Source organism: Drosophila yakuba, chromosome 2L, assembly GCF_016746365.2.
Source record: "Drosophila yakuba strain Tai18E2 chromosome 2L, Prin_Dyak_Tai18E2_2.1, whole genome shotgun sequence".
Lineage (NCBI taxonomy): Eukaryota > Metazoa > Arthropoda > Insecta > Diptera > Drosophilidae > Drosophila > Drosophila yakuba.
Window position 1 is genome coordinate 14,387,772 of NC_052527.2, and position 22,145 is coordinate 14,409,916.

General features: G+C 43.2%; 2 protein-coding genes across 2 annotated transcripts; both read right to left on the reverse strand.

Moving 5' to 3' along the window:
- Positions 1-564: 564 nt before the first annotated feature.
- LOC26534997 (mucin-2) lies at positions 565-3,947 on the reverse strand. The gene is made up of 3 exons (XM_039371809.1): positions 3,922-3,947; positions 3,632-3,653; positions 565-3,577 (listed from the first exon to the last, which is right to left on the reverse strand). Exons 1-3 carry the CDS (start codon positions 3,945-3,947, stop codon positions 587-589), a joined length of 3,039 nt encoding a protein of 1,012 aa, XP_039227743.1. The 3' UTR covers positions 565-586.
- LOC6528215 (mediator of RNA polymerase II transcription subunit 15) lies at positions 3,891-20,971 on the reverse strand. The gene is made up of 6 exons (XM_002089241.3): positions 20,494-20,971; positions 7,582-7,999; positions 5,191-7,517; positions 4,956-5,093; positions 4,687-4,894; positions 3,891-4,630 (listed from the first exon to the last, which is right to left on the reverse strand). The coding sequence occupies exons 1-6, from the start codon at positions 20,593-20,595 to the stop codon at positions 4,320-4,322; spliced, it is 3,504 nt and encodes a 1,167-aa protein (XP_002089277.1). The 5' UTR covers positions 20,596-20,971; the 3' UTR covers positions 3,891-4,319.
- Positions 20,972-22,145: the final 1,174 nt, after the last annotated feature.

Consider the following 22,145-nt stretch of genomic DNA (forward strand, 5'->3'; position numbering starts at 1 on the left):
CTGCTGATTTATCTGAATTTAATATTTCGTATATTTCTGTTTCGAAAAATGACGTTTAAAAAAACAAACATTATATATATAAAATATATAAATTATAAGTATATACATTTATAATTTGTATTATAAACAACCATTTTATAGAAACAGCTTAGCAGCCGCAAATACATATATATGTTTATATGATAGGTGTACTCGTCACCACAAAGCAAAATGCTGTGTGCAAAAATCACAAAATCAGTACTAGTCCGATACATCAACATTAAAAAAATTAAATAAATACTTCCAAATTTAAAGGACTACCAATAGCTTAAACTTTGGTTAACTTTATAAACATAATTTTGATTAAAATGTTTTTCTGATTCTGATGCATATGAGCAATATGTGTTCTACATGTAGATACATATTTTTACACATCTCTACATCGTTTTAGTACTCTTGCGCAAACATAGATGGCGCCAAAATTTCAATAATGTTTGCTGTCACCTATAGATGGGAAAGGCATATAATAGAGAAAATCAGTAAGATTTGTTGCAAAGCCAATGTTTTATTTGTAACTAAATGTACTCATATATATTTATGAACTACATCATTTTCCAAACAAATTTCCAAAAGGTAGTGGTGGTCTTGGCGGTGGTGGAGGAAATGCTGGGATCTGAGGTAGAGGGGGAATAGGTAGTATCGCAATTACAGCATGATCAGCCTCAGGCAAGGATCCAAGGTTTGGCAAAAGTGGAGGGGGAAAAGGAAGAGCAGGAAGAGGAAAAGCAGGAAGAGGAAGGGGTGGAAGTGGAGGTCCGATCACTTCGTGGTGGTAATGGTGATGGTGATGAGCATGGGAGTTGGAGGGAGCTGTCGTTGTGGTTGTTATTTTTTCAGTGGTTGTAGGAGCGATTGTTGAGTTTTCCTCAGTAGTTGTTGAAGCTAAAGTGGTTGTTGGAGCGATTGTTGTTGTCGTTAATTCTTCAGTGGTAGTGGGAGCCTCAGTGGTTGTTGTTACTTCCTCGGATGTAGTTGTTGTTACTTCTTCAGTGGTTGTTGGAGCTAAAGTAGTCGATGATTCTTCAGATGTTGTAGAAGAGGATTCCGTTGTAGGACTTTCTGTAGTTGTAGTTGGTAATTCTTCAGTTGTAACAGTAGAAGAAGCTGTTGTTGTCGTGATGTCCTCCGTAGTTGTGGAATCAGTTATCGATGTTGTGGTCGTCGTACTTAGCAAACATATTGGTAAGAATGGAAAAATTTCACACGGAATTGATTCAGTTGTACTTGGTTCTTCTGTCGTTGTGGGTGAATTTGTGGTGGTGGGTATATTTTCAGTGGTTGTAGGAGCAAAAGTGGTTGATGTCACGTCTTCAGCTGTTGAAGAAGATTCAGTTGTCGTGATGTCCTCCGTAGTTGTGGAATCAGTTATGGATGTTGTTGTGGTGGGTATATTTTCAGTGCTTGTAGGAGCAAGAGTGGTTGATGTCACGTCTTCAGCTGTTGAAGAAGATTCAGTTGTCGTGATGTCCTCCGTAGTTGTGGAATCAGTTATGGATGTTGTTGTGGGGGGTATATTTTCAGTGGTTGTAGGAGCAAGAGTGGTTGATGTCACGTCTTCAGCTGTTGAAGAAGATTCAGTTGTCGTCATGTCCTCCGTAGTTGTGGAATCAGTTATGGATGTTGTTGTGGTGGGTATATTTTCAGTGGTTGTAGGAGCAAGAGTGGTTGATGTCACGTCTTCAGCTGTTGAAGAAGATTCAGTTGTCGTGATGTCCTCCGTAGTCGTGGAATCAGTTATGGATGTTGTTGTGGTGGGTATATTTTCAGTGCTTGTAGGAGCAAGAGTGGTTGATGTCACGTCGTCAGCTGTTGAAGAAGATTTAGTTGTCGTGATGTCCTCCGTAGTTGTGGAATCAGTTATGGATGTTGTGGTCGTCGTACTTAGCAAACATATTGGTAAGAATGGAAAACTTTCACACGGAATTGATTCAGTTGTACTTGGTTCTTCTGTCGTTGTGGGTGAATTTGTGGTGGTGGGTATATTTTCAGTGGTTGTAGGAGCAAGAGTGGTTGTCACGTCTTCAGCTGTTGAAGAAGATTCAGTTGTCGTGATGTCCTCCGTAGTTGTGGAATCAGTTATGGATGTTGTTGTGGTGGGTATATTTTCAGTGGTTGTAGGAGCAAGAGTAGTTGATGTCACGTCTTCAGCTGTTGAAGAAGATTCAGTTGTCGTGATGTCTTCCGTAGTTGTGGAATCAGTTATGGATGTTGTTGTGGTGGGTATATTTTCAGTGCTTGTAGGAGCAAGAGTGGTTGATGTCACGTCTTCAGCTGTTGAAGAAGATTCAGTTGTCGTGATGTCCTCCGTAGTTGTGGAATCAGTTATGGATGTTGTTGTGGTGGGTATATTTTCAGTGGTTGTAGGAGCAAGAGTAGTTGATGTCACGTCTTCAGCTGTTGAAGAAGATTCAGTTGTCGTGATGTCTTCCGTAGTTGTGGAATCAGTTATGGATGTTGTTGTGGTGGGTATATTTTCAGTGCTTGTAGGAGCAAGAGTGGTTGATGTCACGTCTTCAGCTGTTGAAGAAGATTCAGTTGTCGTGATGTCCTCCGTAGTTGTGGAATCAGTTATGGATGTTGTTGTGGTGGGTATATTTTCAGTGGTTGTAGGAGCAAGAGTAGTTGATGTCACGTCTTCAGCTGTTGAAGAAGATTCAGTTGTCGTGATGTCCTCCGTAGTTGTGGAATCAGTTATGGATGTTGTTGTGGTGGGTATATTTTCAGTGCTTGTAGGAGCAAGAGTGGTTGATGTCACGTCTTCAGCTGTTGAAGAAGATTCAGTTGTCGTGATGTCCTCCGTAGTTGTGGAATCAGTTATGGATGTTGTTGTGGTGGGTATATTTTCAGTGGTTGTAGGAGCAAGAGTAGTTGATGTCACGTCTTCAGCTGTTGAAGAAGATTCAGTTGTCGTGATGTCCTCCGTAGTTGTGGAATCAGTTATGGATGTTGTTGTGGTGGGTATATTTTCAGTGCTTGTAGGAGCAAGAGTGGTTGATGTCACGTCTTCAGCTGTTGAAGAAGATTCAGTTGTCGTGATGTCCTCCGTAGTTGTGGAATCAGTTATGGATGTTGTTGTGGTGGGTATATTTTCAGTGCTTGTAGGAGCAAGAGTGGTTGATGTCACGTCTTCAGCTGTTGAAGAAGATTCAGTTGTCGTGATGTCCTCCGTAGTTGTGGAATCAGTTATGGATGTTGTGGTCGTCGTACTTAGCAAACATATTGGTAAGAATGGAAAAATTTCACACGGGATTGATTCAGTTGTACTTGGTTCTTCTGTCGTTGTGGGTGAATTTGTGGTGGTGGGTATATTTTCAGTGGTTGTAGGAGTAAGAGTGGTTTTCACGTCTTCAGCTGTTGAAGAAGATTCAGTTGTCGTGATGTCCTCCGTAGTTGTAGAATCAGTTATGGATGTCGTGGTCGTCGTTCTTAGCAAACATATTGGTAAGTAAGGAAACCTTTTACACGGATTTCTTTGCGTTGTTGAAATGTTTATTTCAAGTGCAGTCAAAATGAAAACAACAAGAATACAGCGAATGATCTATAAAATCAAAGCACATAAATAAGTTTTTAGACCCAGCAGAGGCGATCTTACCATCTTGAGCTTCTTGTATTCACTAAATCCACGAAAATAGTGACAACTATTTATGTACAGTTTACGTTTCAATCGCCTTTGTTTTGTTTTTCGATAACCTAATGACAGCACTATTACCCTCGTCAAAGGCCAATAGTAAGTGCAGCCAGAAATAGAAATTAGATAGCGTCGTTCATCATGTTATCATGTTGTAAAAAGAACAACCGTACATGCTTTGTCCGTCTTTAGATAAATTTGAATAAATAAAAGAACTAATACATATTTCTTAACTATATTTTTATTTATTTTACAGAATTTTGCAAATGAATTTGCACATGATTTAATGCCAAAAATAAATATATGTGAACTTAGCTTAGATACCATTAAGATTCCACCTGTCTTGGCTTCTTTTTACATATTCTCAGCTTCTTTCTTAAATTGAACTATTTGTAATGACTGTTTTATGAAGGCGAAAAAGAAAAATACAGAACAGTTAATGTAAGCACCGAATCGTTGCGTATATCTCTTATGCTTGATGGATTTGCACCAGTTCTATAAAAGATTATAATTTCTTAAGTCCTGCGAAGGACGTTGGCAAGATTTCACTATCAATTTTGAATGTGGTTGATGAAACTCCTCCTCGCTTAAACTAATCTTAAGGCTTAAACAAAAAACTGCTTGATTCTCCGACCCGGCAGCTTTAACCTCTTCACGCCAAGACTCCATCCAGGGCGTGAATCACTCCATTCGTAGCTGGAATGTTGGAGGTGACCATCTGCGCATCGTTGACCTTAATCTTGCCCGCAGAAGTCTTCTGGAGGATCACGGTTTTGCCAGTAGACAGTGAGTCTTTAACCTGGTAGAAACGCATTCCAGCGGAGAAAAGAGCCCCGGGAACAATGTGCTTCATGGCAAACTGTTCGGCGGTATCTTTGTCATTGTACAGCTTCTCCAGTGTATCGGAGTCCAATTCGCTGAAGCTTTTGTCCACAGGGGCGAAAACAGTGTACGTCTTGACACCTGAAAATGCACATTCATTAGAAATTATTTTAGCTTAGGGTTCAATTTGAACTAACCCTTGCTCTGTAGCTTTTCAGACAGGCCAGAGGTGTACAGAATCTTGAGGAAATTGCTGAAGCGACCCTCACGATCGGACTGCAGAGTCTGCAGAATATCTCCAACGGGCAGTGGGAACATCACGCGATCGACTGCGTGAGCCACTCCTTGCGGTATCTTGATATCCTTCTTGTTCAGCACAACCATGGCTCCGTTTATGGTGGTGAGCTTAAAGAATAAATTAGATGTAAAATTTTGAGATTTTATTGCAATATCGCGTCTGTCTTACAGTAACATCGTTCCATTCCTGGTCGTGCATGTTGTACTGGTTAACTCGCAGCTGTGTTCCAGCCAGGGAAACGCCAGTCATCTCGTCCTGCAGGGTGGCAATTTCGAAAGCCCCTGGAATCACATGATGGAGCAGGAGCTGTGTAGGGGAAAAAGAGTAATAACATTAATAACAATGACAAACATTTTGATTGTTGAACAGATTGAATCTATGTCCCAGCTTAGGGTCAACATACCCCGCTCAGCAATCTGGGATTGGACTGGAACTTCTCCTCGGCTCTTTCTGGTCCTCCCAACTGCACCAAGAGATTCTTAAAGGCCTTATCAGTGGGAACAAAGATGGTATATGGTCCGGTTTCGTTGAGGATGCTGTCCAGACCCGACTGCCTCAGATACTTGGCCATGGCGAACAGTCCGTTTGACTTCAGTATTTGCAGGAGATCCTCGCTGGGATTGGAAAGCACAGAGCTGGTTGAGGGATTCGCTTGTGCGGCCTTCTCGGTGTTCTCCGTCTCCTGGACGAGGGCGTCGTCATATTGAGGAGCAGGTGGCAGGAGCTCTGCATTATTCGCCACATCGGAGAGCCGTTCGGTCACCACCGGCAAGTGGGTGGATACACCTTCCAGATATGGGGAAACTGTCACCGTGGAGCCACCGTAGGTGGGAGCTGTGGTGGTGCGAATCAGACTAGCCGCATTCACATGGCTGGTGCTGCTCTCGTAAATCAAATTGTGGCGGGCCGTTGTGGGAGCACTGGTTGTGGTTGTGGTGGTGGTGGTTGAGGTCCTCGACGGGTGATACTGCCTGTGATTGCTGGGTGTTCCACGGGAAATGAAGGGCGTGGGAGTAGTTGTGGTGGTGGTAGTTGTGCTTGTGGTCGTGGTGGGTGCACGCGTGGTTTGGATAATCTTGCCGCTCTTAATCTCCACCAGCTCATCGTTGGGCAAGGTCAGGCGGGAAACGGAGGGCGGCAGCTTAATCTCTCCGCTCCTTATGCGCTCCAGAATGCTTTCCACTTCGGATCCAGTTTGCTTGGTCTCCTTCTCGCCGTTGGCCTTCACGCCTTGGATTTTGAAGCTGCCATCGGTCTGCTCCTCCAGGTAAACGTAGGTGGCCTTCTTCTTGGGCGGCAAAGTTGGTGGTGCAGCGGTGGCCGGTGCCTGTGACTTTGGACTCAGACCCTCAATCTCATAGCCATCAGGGATGAGTCCGCGCTTGGCCAGCTCCTCCAAGGATGGTGGTTCGTCGGAATCGGAGGTTATGACCGCGGAACTGGCAATGCTATTGGCTCCACTGCTGATGCCCTGAATGTCACCGGCCCCACCGCCGTAGAGGGCGGCCAAACTGGAGAGGTCAACACCACCGGGCAGAGAGCCGGACGGAAGGGTGTCCGACTCCTGAGGATCGGGGGATCGCAGAATCTGAACCTTTCCTCCACCGGGCAGCTCAAGATCTTTGCTCTTACTGGGAGCCACATCACTCAAACTAAGCTTGGTTTCGCCACCCAAAGCCTGTTGAGCCAACAGGGTTTGCAGTTGCTCCTGGGAGTAGGCCTTTTGGCCCTGGACCAAATTGGGATCTGTGGTGCGAATCACCTGAACCCGCTGTCCGTTGGGCAGAACCAGGTCCATCTCATCGTAGGTCTTGTTTCCCGTCAGTGGTTGTTGTGGTGCTTCGGACAAGGCTGCCTTCAGTTGCTTGAGCAAATCATCCCGGGCAATGGTCTTCACGGGTTTCTTGCTCTTCTGACTTGGGAACTTCCCCAGTTCCGACTTTACCTGAGCATAGATGTTCTTCTTGGGAGTGGTTGTGGCCTCAGTGGTTGTTGTGGTTGTCGTGGTGGTTGTTGTCGTCGTCGGGTGCTCCTTGTAGTACTGTTGCAGGGCACTGTTGAACTGATTGTACTCCGTGGGATGAGCCACTGGTCGTCCACGTGCAGGTGCTGCAACATAGGGTGAGTTCTGGTAGTTGGCATTGTGTTGGGTCACGATGGTTGGCAGGATGTGCTGCTTGATTTGGTGCTGCTTCAGAAGGAACTCCTCGTGTTGCTGACGCACCTTGTGCTGCGACTTCTCGTACTGCTTGGCCACGAATTGCTCGTGCTTCTGGATCAGCTTCTGCTTGTACTCCTGGTCACCTGGTTGGGCCTGAGGCTGAATTGGCGATGGAGCATTAACGAATTGATGCTGGAACTGAGGCTGCTGCACCGGTTGCTGCTGTTGCTGGAAGGTTCCTCTGGTTGGCTCCGGGAAGGGTGTGGCCTGAACATTGCTGAAGATCTGCGGCACTGGCAATCCCAACTGGGGAGTCAGCTGATACTGCTGCTGGCTGGACTGTGGCTGTGGCTGATAGTTAAACTGGCTCTGCTGCTGGGGAATAGTCTGGAAAGTGGGCACGGGCGCCTGGCTGGGCAGCTTCTGTGTGGTCTGAGGCAAAACCTGGGGTCCGAACTGTTGGGGCTGCTGGTAGGCAAACTGCTGCTGCTGCTGCTGCTGCAATTGCTGTTGCTGGTAGGATTCCGGAGATGGTTGTGGAGGGAAAGCCGTAGATTGCAAGCGGGAATCTGCGAGAAGACAACAAAGAGGGTAACAGGTTGAAGATCAGAAGAGATCTCGAGTTTGGCTCACCAAATTGCTTATGGCGCTGCTGATGTTGCTGCTGATTTGGCTGCTGCTGCTGGGAGCCAGCAAAGTTGCGCAAGTCCAAGAAGTTTTGGTGATGCAGATCCAAGCCGGCGGCGGGAGAGGGCAACTGCTGCTGCTGCTGCGGGAACTGGGGAGCGGTTTGAAGTTGGTTTTGGGTCGAACGTTGGAACTGCTGATTGCTGTGGGGCTGCTGATGCTGCTGCTGCTGCTGCTGTGGGAACTGCCCGAAGCGGTGTTGCTGCTGCTGCGGCTGCTGCTGGTGATGCAGATGCGTGTGCTGCGGATGGGGACCGTGCTGAGAGCGGTGGGGAATGGGCAGCTCCACGCCCGCCTGGACAAAGTTTTGCTGATTGTACTGCTGCAGATTTAGCTGACGGCGCTGCGAGTTGTGAAAGGGCGGCTGCAATGAGGGGAACAGGTGAGTTACAACTTTCCATGGCGATCATTGCATCATCTCGGCCAGAGCAGAAACCAGCTTTGGCTCGAGATCCCTCGACAGTTAAAAGATAAGTCAAACATGAGTGAACGCTCCTAAAATAGACATGAACCAGTTTCACAGGCGGCTGTAATAGCAAACTCCGCTCCACTTTTGCAGGCTAAACTGGACTGTGTGTCTGGTTTGCCTAGGGGTCCTTATTGGCGGGCAGTCGGTCAAGTTGAAGTCCGTAAAAAATGGCAAACTTGTTTGCGCCACGAAGAAATACGTATTACGGAAGATGAAAGTGCAGTTGCCTGGCTTTTCTCATTTAAATGATTGTAATCTCGGTCCTAAAATGTGATTGCACAAGAGAGTAATCCCAATGATGCACACTGATTTCAGATCCGAGTTAAGCATAAATTTGAGTAATCACAGTTTCATGATTCCTCCCAATTGCAGTTGCTCTATTCACTCGGTAACCCACTTGTATTGTCTTCCATCTACAGATGTCATTAGAGTTTCTCTCTCATCGGGCGAACTGCTTATACAATCTTGGAGTTAGGACCGCCCTGGCCGAACTAGCCGTCATACACCGCGTATACGTATTGCCAATTGAGGGGGCAAGCAAATGGTCAGCCGTCGGGCAATTGTTAAAAAGAGATATCCAACACAGTATCTACAAGAGAAGGTGAAGCTGCATTGGCAGCCGCGCTTATTGTAGATGTACAGAGTTTTTGTCTTATGGCTAAACTGCTGTATGTATAATTTAATTGCCTGGGCCATAAATCTTCTTTTTTCCCGCCGAGCTCTGTCGATGCCAGATTGAGGCGTTATCAGGCTAACCGACCCCTGACTCTTTCTTTTCGCATGGTAATTATGTTGTTGCCGCTAATGCCGCACCTCATCATGACGCGATGTTGTTGCTCGATGATGCCGTCAAAAGCTAGCGGGATGGGGCAGTGGGATTATGCAACCTAATCGGAGGGGCAATGACTAAACTGGAGAAGAGATGCAGGTGAATGAAGGAGTTAAGGCGCTTTCTTATAATGGAATAAAAGCTTACTTAATTACAAATTCAGTCATTCTTTGGGTGGGTATATTTTCTGTGAAATCACTTTGAGGCCGCCTAAGGTAATCGGAAAAAATCCAATGTCTTGTGATACATCTCCATCGTCAATTTCTGTTTTTCTCCGTTCACAATTTTCTTTCTTTTTGAAGATGACTTTTCCCTACAAATTGCCTGCATTCAACATTTTCACGGCGCCTCTATGCAAAACGCTTTCGTTTTTAAACGCCACCGATCCGTGGACAATCGTTAACACGCTGCGCATGCGCGTTACCATTAACCCATTGCTGGCAGGTGGCTGTAGCTGTCACTAAATGCCACCGCAACCCACGTGGTTGATACCCAACTGTTCGCCACTGGGTTAAATATGTCAAATGATTGGCGCTTGGAGTGTGGGTGCTACTCAATCGTCAAAAATCAGAAAAGTGACTAAACGGGGACGCCAAACATTAATCACTCTACCAACATTATTGACAGCTCAAATTTCATACTTAGGTAAACAAACACATAATTTATATGGCTTGGTAAGTGCCTCCTTTTCGATCCAATCTTACCACAGCTTGGGTTTCCCCTAATCAAACTCGTGTTTCTGGGTCCAAAAACAACATTAATTTGTTAACAACTAAAATATTGGCTTAGATAAACAAGGAAAGTTCCATTAGAGAGACATATGGGGATGAGCTCCCACAACCGACTTCATTTCGTTACGTAAACTTTTCCGTTCGGGGCTGTCAAATGAAACGAGCATTATGCTAATTGAAGATGATATGCCATGAGATAGAAGTCACTACATTCCACCGGATCGAAACCAGTTTACAGAAACATCTTTCACATGTTCGCTGGGGCGTTGTGATCCACGATGTATCTGTCAGTTACATGACTCCAGCTGCCGGCTAATTTGTTAATAATTCATAATTGATTTCTCATCACACACACACACACACACACGGGGTCGAGACAAGTAAGTATTACGAGGCCTCAGTCCGACGAGATACCAAATGAAAGCGAAATTTTGGAAATTTCTTTTCAGATTTGGTTTGGTCTCGCAGTGAAAGTGATCCGCTTGATATTTAGTAAGCATTTAAGGTGTTTATGCTAATTAGAAGTTAATAGTTAAGACCGCAAGACCACAAGACCTTCAAGCCCCAAGAAATGGTGCGCTCATTAATAGTCACCCAAAATCAGAGGCCGTAAATTCTTAAAATCCTGAGTTGCGCAACAGCCTGAGGTTTTTGCGAGATGCTTTGAGAGTCGCACAGTTTACAAGTTTTCCAGTTTTTTTCGGTCATGTCAATGGCCAATGGCATCCGAGCTGGCCTCGTTTTCCCCGATTGCCTTTCGGATTTCCTGCCTGCCCCGCAGTCAACCGAGGAAACACCAAATGCATTTGCCTTCCAGTTTTGCACTGGATCTTTGTGTGTTCTTTCTACCACTCTTGGCGGTTTGTAGTGGAGTTTTGGTAACCACTTATTGCGATTCACAGAGTTTCAAGGTTGTTTTTGGTCGGATCTGAGGATCTTTTTTCAGAGGCGATTGAAGTCATGTTGTGCAATTTGTGTTCTTGCCATAAAAGAGCTGCACATGTCAGATGTCAGATTGGGCATCCATCTAACAGTTAATGAGGCTCTATGTTTTTGGGATAACCAAAGAACATTTTGGTTATTCGGCGAATCGAACTAATGATTACAATGTGAAAAAGTGGGCCAATTAAAATGTATTTGCTTGGCATTAGCTAATATTGAACATTACACAGCAAATAAATCTCTTGGGCTCAGTAACCAATCACTTAGTTGCAACCTTTTTCACATTGCAAAATAGTTCAAAATTTAAGGACCCTGGGACACACCATCGTTCAAACTGATTTATTATTGGGCTGTCATCCACATTTTGCGGCTCATTAAATTGTTTGTCTAACTTATTATCAGAGTGCATCTTGATCTAAGTTGAAACTGTAAAATCGTGCTCACATAATTTCCACATCAGCCTTTTCGATCAATAAAGTCCAGAACAGAGTGCTTAGTTTCGATTTTTTGGCCCCAGCCAAAACTGGTTAGCTTAAGATATAACCTCCTGCAATCCCCCTGTTGACAGTATCCACCTGGCAGTAAATGTGCATAATAAGCTTTTGATGGCAGTTGATGGCTTAGTTTGTGTGGCGGCTTCGTTTCGTTTCTTTTTACTTTGAGAATTGGTCAATCCAAAAATTTGGCAATTCCCTTTCACTTTTCGGGGCTATCGAGAAATGACTGCAATTTGCAAAGATGGCCCAAAAAAAAATAGGTGAACAAAATATTTCTGTGGATTTCCTAAAGGCATTTTAATTGCCAACAAAATAGCTAGCCGTCTAAGCAAATAAGTAATTAATTTGTGGCCGCACAAAAGAATGCCCAGCCACAATAGCCTCAGCAGCAAAAGCAAAAAGTGAAATTTACATAAAATTGTGTAATTAAATGAGGTAAATAAGAAATCGCCTCAAGCGGGTCTTTGGCCAACACCTACAACTAGCCTGAAAAGGGGGCAATCACATGAAAGCGAAAGAAGCCCCCGTCCGAACCACAAAAAACAGGGCGGCAACAATGAAAAGATTCCAGGCAAACTCGCCAGCGGTTAAAACAACCGAATTGAAGCAAAAACAAATATTATTTAACAATTTCTTTAAAGCCCTACAAGCAAAGAAAAAAAGAAACTTGGTCAGCTCGGTTACTCCGTACAAATCCGCAGATATTATCGCTCCAAAAACTTCACTCTTACAAGCGGAGGAAAAAGTACTTGAAAAACTGAAAAACAAATAAGGCAATTTAGCAGACGGAGATAAAAATTGTCCGGTTTGTCACTGATTATCTGGGTACTTAATACCCACTGGCTCATATCACAGTTACTGCTGTAAATTTCGGTTTAATTAGGGAAACTGTATTCCTTGAATATATATTCTAATTCATAATATAATCATTTACAGAATTTATGTTGGAAATTAGCTTTGCATACTTAGTGAACAACCGCATACTCATCAAAACAGATCAAAATATTTGAGAATTTAAATTAATTTCCAATATCGTTGAATTGGTATTTTGACTGCATACTTAGCCAGCTGTTTTAATATCTCAATGGCAATAAACTAGCAGAATCACAATACCATTTAACTCCGTAATTACTGCCGTCCTTTGATACTCAAACAACTGTTTATCCCAATTAATTGGAAACTTGGCTTCCTCAAAGCTCTTCAAGGATTGCGCAATCGCTTGCAGCAAGACAAAATTGTGAGTTAATGCGATTGCAAGTGTCTTGGCACTTCAAAACATGAGTGGCATACAAATTTAATTTAATTGAAGAAGCATCAGCCTCATTTGCGAATTAGGCATTTTGCCAATGGCAAGTGTTGCACAAATTCACTTCCTTTTGGAGTCGCGTTTGTATCTCTATCTGTATCTGTATCTGTATATCAACACCCACGCAGCCCGCACAGGTAGCTAAAATCCACCAAATGCATCTGACGACACTCCGCCAAAGTTTGTGCATGGAAGCTCGTTCATATGGTTAATTTGACACAGTCTGACACTTTTTACGAGCAACTAAGATTTATTATATCATTAGCATGGCCAGGGGCAGCATCTGCAGTTTCCTTGGTTGCGGGGTATCTGCGAGATACTAAACCAAACTAAGCAATTGTAATTTAAATAAACCCACTTCTTTTTGTTTTGCTCTCGGTGTGGGGCATGAGAAAATTCGGGTTTATGGGCCATCTGTTTTTGGGTAATTAACATGTTCATATGGCTAATTGCAGTGAACTGAATTTTAACTGTGCGCTCAGATAGTTTATATGATTTTCGGATGTCGGTCTGCAAGACAGCTGACTATTCGTGAAATCTGGGAAGGTCGTACTTTGAATAGAAAGTGACAATTTGTATTTAAAGCGAGCTTAAATGGTAAATTGCTATTTAAATTTCTTAATTTCAGTGCAGACAGTAATTTATGTTCATTATGGTTCACAGTCAATCACTATCAGCAGCCCAATCTATTTTAACAAACAGCTCAATTTTCAGCCTCAACACACTTTCAATTTCAAAACCACAATATCAGCCGACTAATATCATAACACACTTATTATTTGGCAGACAACCGCCTGAAAGATCCTCATAATTATCAAAGGCAATTGCGTGCGAGTCGGACATTAAACAAAAACCTCTAAAAATTATGTTATTGTTGGAAATAAATTTAAATACGCTGCAATTTTTACTTTCCAATTCAATATATTTGGCGCACGCACCAAAGTAAATTGCATGCCATATATCTTTCCATCTTTTAGCCATGGCCAAGATATTTTTCAGGTAGGAGTTTGGCGCCCACATCGTTGGACTCAACGATTTATTTACTCCGCTTTGTTGATGGACGGTAGCGAACAATCAAGAGAACCGCCGGAAAATATTACAATTTCGTTTTTGAAGAAAGGCGCACCAGAGATTTGCATTCGTCAGATTTCGTTACTCAACTTCACCGTGAAATTTCATTGACAGTACCGCCACACGCCCAAAAATCTTTCCACGCTCATCATCCGTCAAAGATTCGGGGCCTTTGTTGAACTCATCATCCCAGGCTCTTGTAATTTTGTGCAATTTTTCTCCGTTTTTGTAGCCGTCACTGAGTATTTCAATGGCGCCAATATACAAAGGCTTTAAATGCGCGTATTTCTGCCAACCCGCATACTTCGCACTTGTATTTACTTTAGTGACTTCAGAGCCATCGAGTTGGGATTGTTTGTCTACTCATTTCCATGGGCTGTCACTTGAATTGAGCGCCTCGATTTCAATTGATGCACAGTCTTAAGGTATTGTCGCGTTTGTTTGAATTATATGGGTCAGGCCAATATTCGGATGGGCAGACTATTTATTTATACTGCTAGCGACCTTGGTTAACAATTCAGGTTGGCAAATTGTGGAAGAAGAGTGGGGCTATAAGGTCGTGATGGGCTTAGGTGGCTGTTTTGACAGACCTTTGAATGAATTTGACGTGTATATTGCAGCTCTTGTAATCTTCCGTCACTCAACTCCGTCTACTGAGGCATTCCAACCTCCCAGTCCGCTGTCAAGTCCTCTTGGTGCCTTAGATCTTTCTAGCGATCCAACTTAACGCTTGTCTAATGCTTTAATTACATATTAGCATTGCCTTAGATTCCCAGACATGCGATTGCATTTGGAGCCGGCAACCAGACTGCCCCACCCCACGTATCATTTGTCAAACGGGCAGCCATTGTTTTCGCAGGGTACAACTTTTGATTTTCCATTTTCCCCCACTTCGAGTTCAGTTGGAATTCATAATTTGTGGGTTAGGAGTGCGAAAGAGCCGAATACTCTGGTTTCGAAAGTGAAGTTCTTTCCATTTTAATTACCTTCACCAGGCGGAGGAACCAATTAAGTCATTTTCAGATTGTATCGCAGCCAGCTCGTTGCTCTTGACTCGCCAAATGCTCACATTGCTAGGTCTCGTGCTCGCTTTTGGTCACGCAAGCTCAGCTCACTCTTTCCGAGGAATAGAGCCCATGCAAATTGCAGAGGGTCGCGGGGTCTACGGACTTTGGTCTATGCTCTATGGTCTATGGTCTATGGTCGCTGGTCTGGCAAATGTTTCAAATTGCCACCGGCTCGGAATTGCTGGTAGCCGGAGTCGGTAAACTGTGTGTAGCTGCAGTTCGTGACAGTTTTTAGCAATTACCCGGATGGGCCGGAACGCGACAAAGCCGAAGACCCATCTGGTCGGTCGACTGACCATTGTTTAGCGGTTAGTCACCCCACGCGGAGTTCACTGGCGGATTGGCAGCAGTCTCCCGGGATTTCTGAAAGTTTCTGGACTGCCACTGCCCTTAGTCCCCTTTTAATTGATGTGCATTCCAAGCATTTCTACACCCCAGCTAGACCTATTTGGGTTTTTTCTTTCATATATTGTTTCGCGAAGAAATCGAAAGCTCAAAGCATTTCGGCTTGCATGCCCAACTGATGCACTCAAATGCGCAGGCGAAGCCGCAGCGAAATGAGAAGAAAATGTATCCAAAAACCGCCGAGCAAATTAAAATTTATTATTTGCAACAAAACGAAGCACTTTGGGTGCCGCGAAGAGGCGAATGGAAATGCAACTGAAATGCCAGCTATGGAACTTCTGCGGTGCATAAAATCACCGAAGCTTGCGAAAAGTGTTTTTCTTTTACTGCATTTGCTGCAGCTCTTGTTCAGTTTTCCTCACTCCATGCCACACCGACAACGAACCGAAAGTGGCAGACAGAGGCTGCGGGAGTTGTGCCTCCAGTGCAACACAGGGTTTAGTCCATGGTGTACTGTACTGGGGTATTCGGTCTGTCGGTGGCGATAATGTGGCATGAAGCAGCCAACTGAAGTGCGAAGTGGGTTGCTGCAAGTCGGGGGCGTGTTCGGACCTGACAGGTACTAAGCAGAGTATCTCCCTCGCCGAGGGCTTTGACTTCCTGCCCAGGGAACCTCCGCGGAGGTGGAAAGTACCGAAGGAGTTGCATCAGCAGCGGCTAAGTATGACAGCCCTGGGTGTAATATTTGCCATGATCATGAAGACCAATGATTGAGTGCGTAACGACACAGGGAAAGGAGCGCGTCTAAAAAAATTTCCTAATAATTTGTAACATTTTCAGAATGTAAGATCTAGCAAGCATTTTGCTAGATTTAAGCTCCTTGCATTCCCGGAAGATTCTTATTTCCCACGAACTTTAACCTTTTGCCGCCCAACCCGAGGGTTGTTTCCATGCATACCAGAGAAAAGTAAAATCGTTATCTGCACTTTTGCATTACACCACGGCAAACCGCAAAATGTCATTAAATAATTTCGCTGCGCATTTGCAGTGCTCAAAAACTGAAAAATAAAGTGCAAATCGATGGACAAGTTTTCGGTGCTTTGAGGCAGAGCAGGCGGCTCAATAGCACTGTGACTCCCACCTCGACAGCCCCCCCAAAAAAAAGGAAAAACACACACAAATTATGCAACTCCACGTCGGCTTGGCTTGCAACATCTCCGGGCAGACCAACCCGACCCGTCCACCAGTTGCAGATGCCATTGCAGCAGCAGCAGTACAGCATGCATCACCATCGGCTTGTTGAAAATCTTGTTTTGGGAACTGCGAGCCAGCCGCAGCAACAAACGCTTCTTCATTTTCGCGCAATAAACATTTCGCCCCAGACACAAAGGCACAGCAACAATAAGAAAACGAAAGTGCAACAACAATGTGCCACAACGGGTTGCCCAGTTTGAACCAAGCCGTTGGGCTTGGCTATAGCCTTTACTATTGCTTTTGCTATTGCATTACGTGCGGTTGGTTCCTCGGCGAGGATCGTTTGACTTTTGGCCATATTTGCGTTGAGTTATGGCGAGAAAGAAGATGCAGCTGAACAAACCCGTTTCACGTGGCGTATGAGTAACGCGGAAGTTGACACTTGCTGCACTTGGTACTGTCGGTACTGTTGGTACTGTTGCAACTATTGGTACGACGATGGTGGGTGAAAATTGCCTTGATATATTTACTATGTACTTCACATACCGCAGATAATTGCGGCATTCGTCAGGGGCCTTGCAACGTGCCACATCCAATTCCTATTTGTCGTCACTTGCAATTAGGCAAGAAAATGGTTGGACAAATCCCATTTTGTTTTCTGCAATCCAGCTTTTTTCGGTTGGCCAATCCGAGTGACTTTTAATGACCTGCCCGAAAAGAAGCCATCCGGATGGTCTGTCAATATCAAACGATGATTAATGTCGCCGAGCCCTTTTACTTTCTTTTCCCTCAGCCCAGACGTCGTTTTAACGATCCCAACAGTGGTTGGCATGTGAAATTATTGTTTATAGGTAATAGCATTTTTATTTTTCACTGAGCTAATTTCTGACGATCGTTTCCATGAAACTATGCGGAACCAAGCCTGCGGTTTACTGACCATGTTAATGGCTTAATAATTGAGAAGTTCGCTAGGGTAATGAGGAACTATAGAAAGCGGAAGATGCCATAAACCCCTACCAGACTGCGGGAGATCCGCAATTTTCGGAAGAAACTTGCCTTTTACTTTTCGCCAACCTGCTTATGTTCTAGTGAACTTATAAGTAGGTCAGCGTGTTGCAAAAACGTTTGTCCAGACTCAATACATTCAAGAAGAAAATAACTAATTTACATTGATAGCATTATACCTACAGTAAGCTGTAATTTTTCCTGCTCGGCAAGTTGCAAGGTGGAAAATGGAAGCTAAGAAAATTTCATAATCTCTCTTATATCAGCTATGCTATTACATTTTCAGTGTTTTTTTTCTCAAACAGCCCTTTCACAGCCCAATCAGGCATGACACTTTGGTTTCATTCACTTTTCAGGCAATTTTCCTCTCATTCAAAACCGAAATTGATTTAATTCTCAATGAGTTCGAAACCAGTTGGGTGCAAAGCCAATCAAATTAAATCGGACCAGAAAAAGAGGCACAATAAAGAAATAAGGCAGATCCAATTGCACAGTCGCTGTGCTGGTGTGATTAGCGTTCCATTATTTTATTTGTTTGTGGTTAGCAGCTGAAAAGCGAACTCAATTGGATTATTTTGATGCGAATCGATTTATAGAGGCGCCAGGCTAATGGCAGCTCATTTACTTTCCTGAAGTGGATACAAATAGAGGGCTATAATCAAAGGCGATTGAGGTGCGATGATTGAGGCCCTGAACCTGATTAGCTCTTCAGCACCAGCAAGTGGCATTAACATCTTTCGCGCCTCTCCCTCGTTGGTCTTTCCTGTTCTTCCTCAAAAACAACTTTCATTTTTCAAGCTAAATCCATTAAGAGTTTGTCACCTCTCCGCTCGGATATCGAAATATCTTTCAGATAAATATGCAGCCGAACAACAACAATTTTACAAAGATCTCTCGATTGACCCACTTTCCATGCCTTGAAAATGAACAGAACGAGCCCGCAAAAAAGAAATTACAATGAAATGCGGCTTCTTATTATGATTTTTGCTGCTTTTATTATTATTATTTTTTTGTGTGATGTTGGATGTTGTTGCCGCTCCGAAATCGAACAGGTTGTAGGGCCCCCGTCACAGAAATATAAAATTATTACCCGCCGCAAGTCAATGAGAAATGTCTGCTGTATTTATTACCCGCTCGGGGCTACATTTTATCGAATATGAAAAGCAGCAGATACCATGGGAAGCTTAATTCCGGCATTTATTGTTTGCCTTCGAAACATAAAGAGTGAGTTTAACTGATGAGCAGCAATTTGGCGGCGGTTTCATAACAAGCAAAAATTTATAGATACGTTAAGAGATTCCCTAATTGTGTGATGCCTTACGATGTGATAGGTGTGAAAAAGCAACTTCAATAAATTAAATTACCCTCCAGCTCATCGAAATAGCAACCTTTTAGTGGGGTCTATAATCTTTTCTGGTGGTGTTCTTTAGACCACCTAGGAAGTACACTTTATTGGCCCCAACAAAAGTGAAAGCAAGTCGGGTAAAATACACATAAATATGTTAACTAAAAACAAACAGAAAAACGAAAATAACGAGAAACCAACAATTTGGCAGGCCCAGAAAAACATGTTCGCAGACAGCAAATCGCTGTTTCTGCCGGGATGTGGATTTCTGCTGCTGCTGCTGCGCCTGCGCCGTGAACTGTGGAACTTGCGGATGGACATGGACGATGGGCAACAGATGGTACTGAGTAGTTGACTGCCCGGCTGCCAAGTTTACACGACACAAAGACACAACTGCAAGCGCTACGTGAGGCAATATATACAAAATAATAAAAGTTCAAATTAAGCAATAGCAAAAAAAAGAAAAAATCAACCGAAAAGAAATTCAACAGCCACCAATAAGCCGACAAGTCCCGAAGAGCAACAAAAGTCTCCCAGGCCAACCGATGCAGCTTGAACATCGACCAGTTCCTGTTCATGGCCAGACAAAAGGAAGATGATGATACTTTTTTCATCTGCAAGCTTAGTTGTTTGGCCAAAAGTAAAAAATTTTAAGATGCAATCGCAGGCCATTGCCACAGCTTATGTCAATAGTGAGATATGATGTTGGCAAAAATCTGGTTCAAACACGTTTTACATTTAACTACGTTATGGAGACGTTGTGCAAGTTGCCCAAAAGGAAATTGGCAAGTAAATCGATGGACGAAAAGGTTAAGGGCAAAGCAAATATTGCGAAAAAGAAAATAATTCCCAATATACATTAACTTCCTTTGGCCACTTACTGACTGCACTCACACTCCCAAAAAACTGGCGATGATCAGGGCTTTTAATCCGCCTGCCAATTCAAACATAATCCCAAATCCAAACATTGCCCGCAGCACAAAAAACAGCAAAATAAATCTTTTTACGTAATCCAAACCTCAATTATAGGCATTAGTTCATCCAAAAATACAGATTAAAGACGGAAAAAGAAGAGACAACAGAGCTGTTGATTTCACATCATAATTCGTTGTGGCTTTTGGCCGAATCTCTGTGGGTTTTAGCCGTAAAAGTGAAAACTGTAACAACGGATGGCCAACATGATCAGATTACATCAACAAAGGTGATCGATTATCTAGAGAACTTCAACTTGGCACGAATACACGCATGTTCTTATAAACCCTAATGACTTGACAGATTTTGTGCTGAACTTTAAAATGCTGGAAGATGGGTTTTCGATTTTATATTTGGCTTCCTGACCACTCCAAGCGAACAGGTTTAAATGTTGTCCCATGACTTTACGGCTTTACTCCTCCTTTGCATCTTCATTTAATCGAGTCCCCCACCTTCGATTGAGCGAAAGATAAAAATATTTTTGTGAAAAGGGAAAGTTCATTGAGGCATTGAAAATCGTTTTCGTTTTCATTTGCGGTCCTAAACGTCTCAACAATTAATATTGAAATCCCAAAACAAATATTTAAATAATTGAATTTTTAAATAGGCAGTGGAACTTGGAACTTCCGAACTCCAACTGCGATCATTCGGGGGGTTATCTTTATCTTATTGGTAGAAAGTCTTATGCAAGTCTGGGGAATTTCTGTGATAGGCGCTCAAAAATCTCTGGACGTTTGGTATATTTATGCGAGTACTACCCAACGCATGGCAACTTTCTTTGGCCGAGACTGAAAGATCTGAAAACTGTGTCAATTTGGTCGGGACAAACGAAGAGTCGACAAAGCTAGATTTAACAATGAATATTTGCATATCGTTCAATGGATATGCAAATGAAGTGATAAACATTTTTTCCCTATTTTTATGATTATTTGGCACATATTTGGGATGACGTTTATGAGGCATTGCCTTTGTCTTCTGGAATGTGGAACACCAGGTATTGATGCAACAACAAAATAATTATTGAACTGATCAATTTAGGTCAATTTATTTTCCTCAATTCCATCGCTTTGTATTTCCCAACTTACCCCATTGTGAAGCCCGACATTGGGTGGTGGTATAAATCCTTGTGCATTCGCAGCGACCACCCACAGGCACAAAGTGGCCAAAAGTGCCAAAGAGACCCTCATGATTCACTCGGGAATTCCAGATATGGTATATTTCCTCCGTTAACTGTTATTGTTTTCTCAACTAATCAGATATCAGTGCACTATTTTCTTTTAAAACAAACACGATACCGCTGCAAATATCCCAGGACGAAAGGGGGCGCGCGAAAAAATGTCAGTTATGCGACGCGAAATGATAACACTAAATCGAAATCAACTTGGGCCGTAGTTATTTTCGTTACGTTTTCTATTTGCTTTATGCAAATGATGCAGTTTTCTGTTTTCTTCGCTCTCGGTTTTAAAATTCCGTTAACGTTTGTGCCGCGTTTGGGGACTTTTCAAGTGACTGCCGTTGGTAGCAGCCGCAGACACGACTTGTCTGGTAAAAGTTCGAAGCTTAACTGAAGATCATTAAACGTTTGGTAACAATTTAAGCCAAGCTTGCCGCGAAGATGCCAAAAAGCGGTCGCAGTGGCAACGAAGACGCCAGCAACATGCGCACCTCGGCAACATGTTGCTCGTGTCGAAGAGGCAGCAATCTGTCCAAAGAGAAAGCAAAGAGCGCGATTTTTTGGCCGAAAGAGAAAGTGTTGCCGGGTTTTGAATTGGCAGCATGAGGAAATGGTTTGCTTCTGCATCACCTTATCAATTTAGCGTGAATCACTGCCTTATCGAACCCAGAAATGGCTTACTCGAAACCTAAATCTTTGATCGTTATTTCCATGTGGCCAAACGATAGTGGCCACAACCACGTAGCTTACTCGGAAGTGGCGATAAAATCTCTGTTGGGGGGCGTCCAAGAATCTGAGCTTTTCCCAAAAATATTTTATTGCACTGCACCGTTTAACCAAAGACGTGTGGGTCTGATCTTATGCCATGTAACAGCAGTAGCCGGCAATGTTCATTGCGGTCTTTAGACAAACAACGCGTCTATAATCTGATTCACATTTTTATGATTTGGGCATGATTAATACTGAGCTGGAACTTCGGTTGAGTAATGTGTTTAAAATTCCCACTGAGATCGCATAAGATGATCCATTGAACAGCACCTTATGCCTTACATCACAGCCACTGGGCAGTGAATTTACATATTACGCTCGACTTGATATCTAAATAGGGAAGAGTCTTGTCCGCCAGGGATCATCGGATTATTGAAATACATTAATCATTTTTCAAATGTCGAATTCAAAAAAAAGCCAATAAATCCATAAAAAAGTCCTTTCTATACAAAAGGCACGCGTGGTTATGTTTCACAATTTTTTTAACATAATGGTTGAAACTTTTAGCTTTTAGATTAAATTTCTGAATTGTTTCCTTATGAACAACCAAAATGTTTAACATTTAACATAAACACTGTCTTATCATTACTTTTTTGGATCCACCCCACTGATAGCGTAACTTTAATTGTTAAAATTATTTCCTCTTGTGAAATACGAAGATAAAATGCATTTTATATCAGAGAACACGCCAGACCGATCAACAAATTATTGCATTTCCAGCTTTCCACTCAATTATTTCCAGGTCGCAAGCATTTCGGTGGCGACTAATCAACAAGTCCATCAATCAACTCCCCA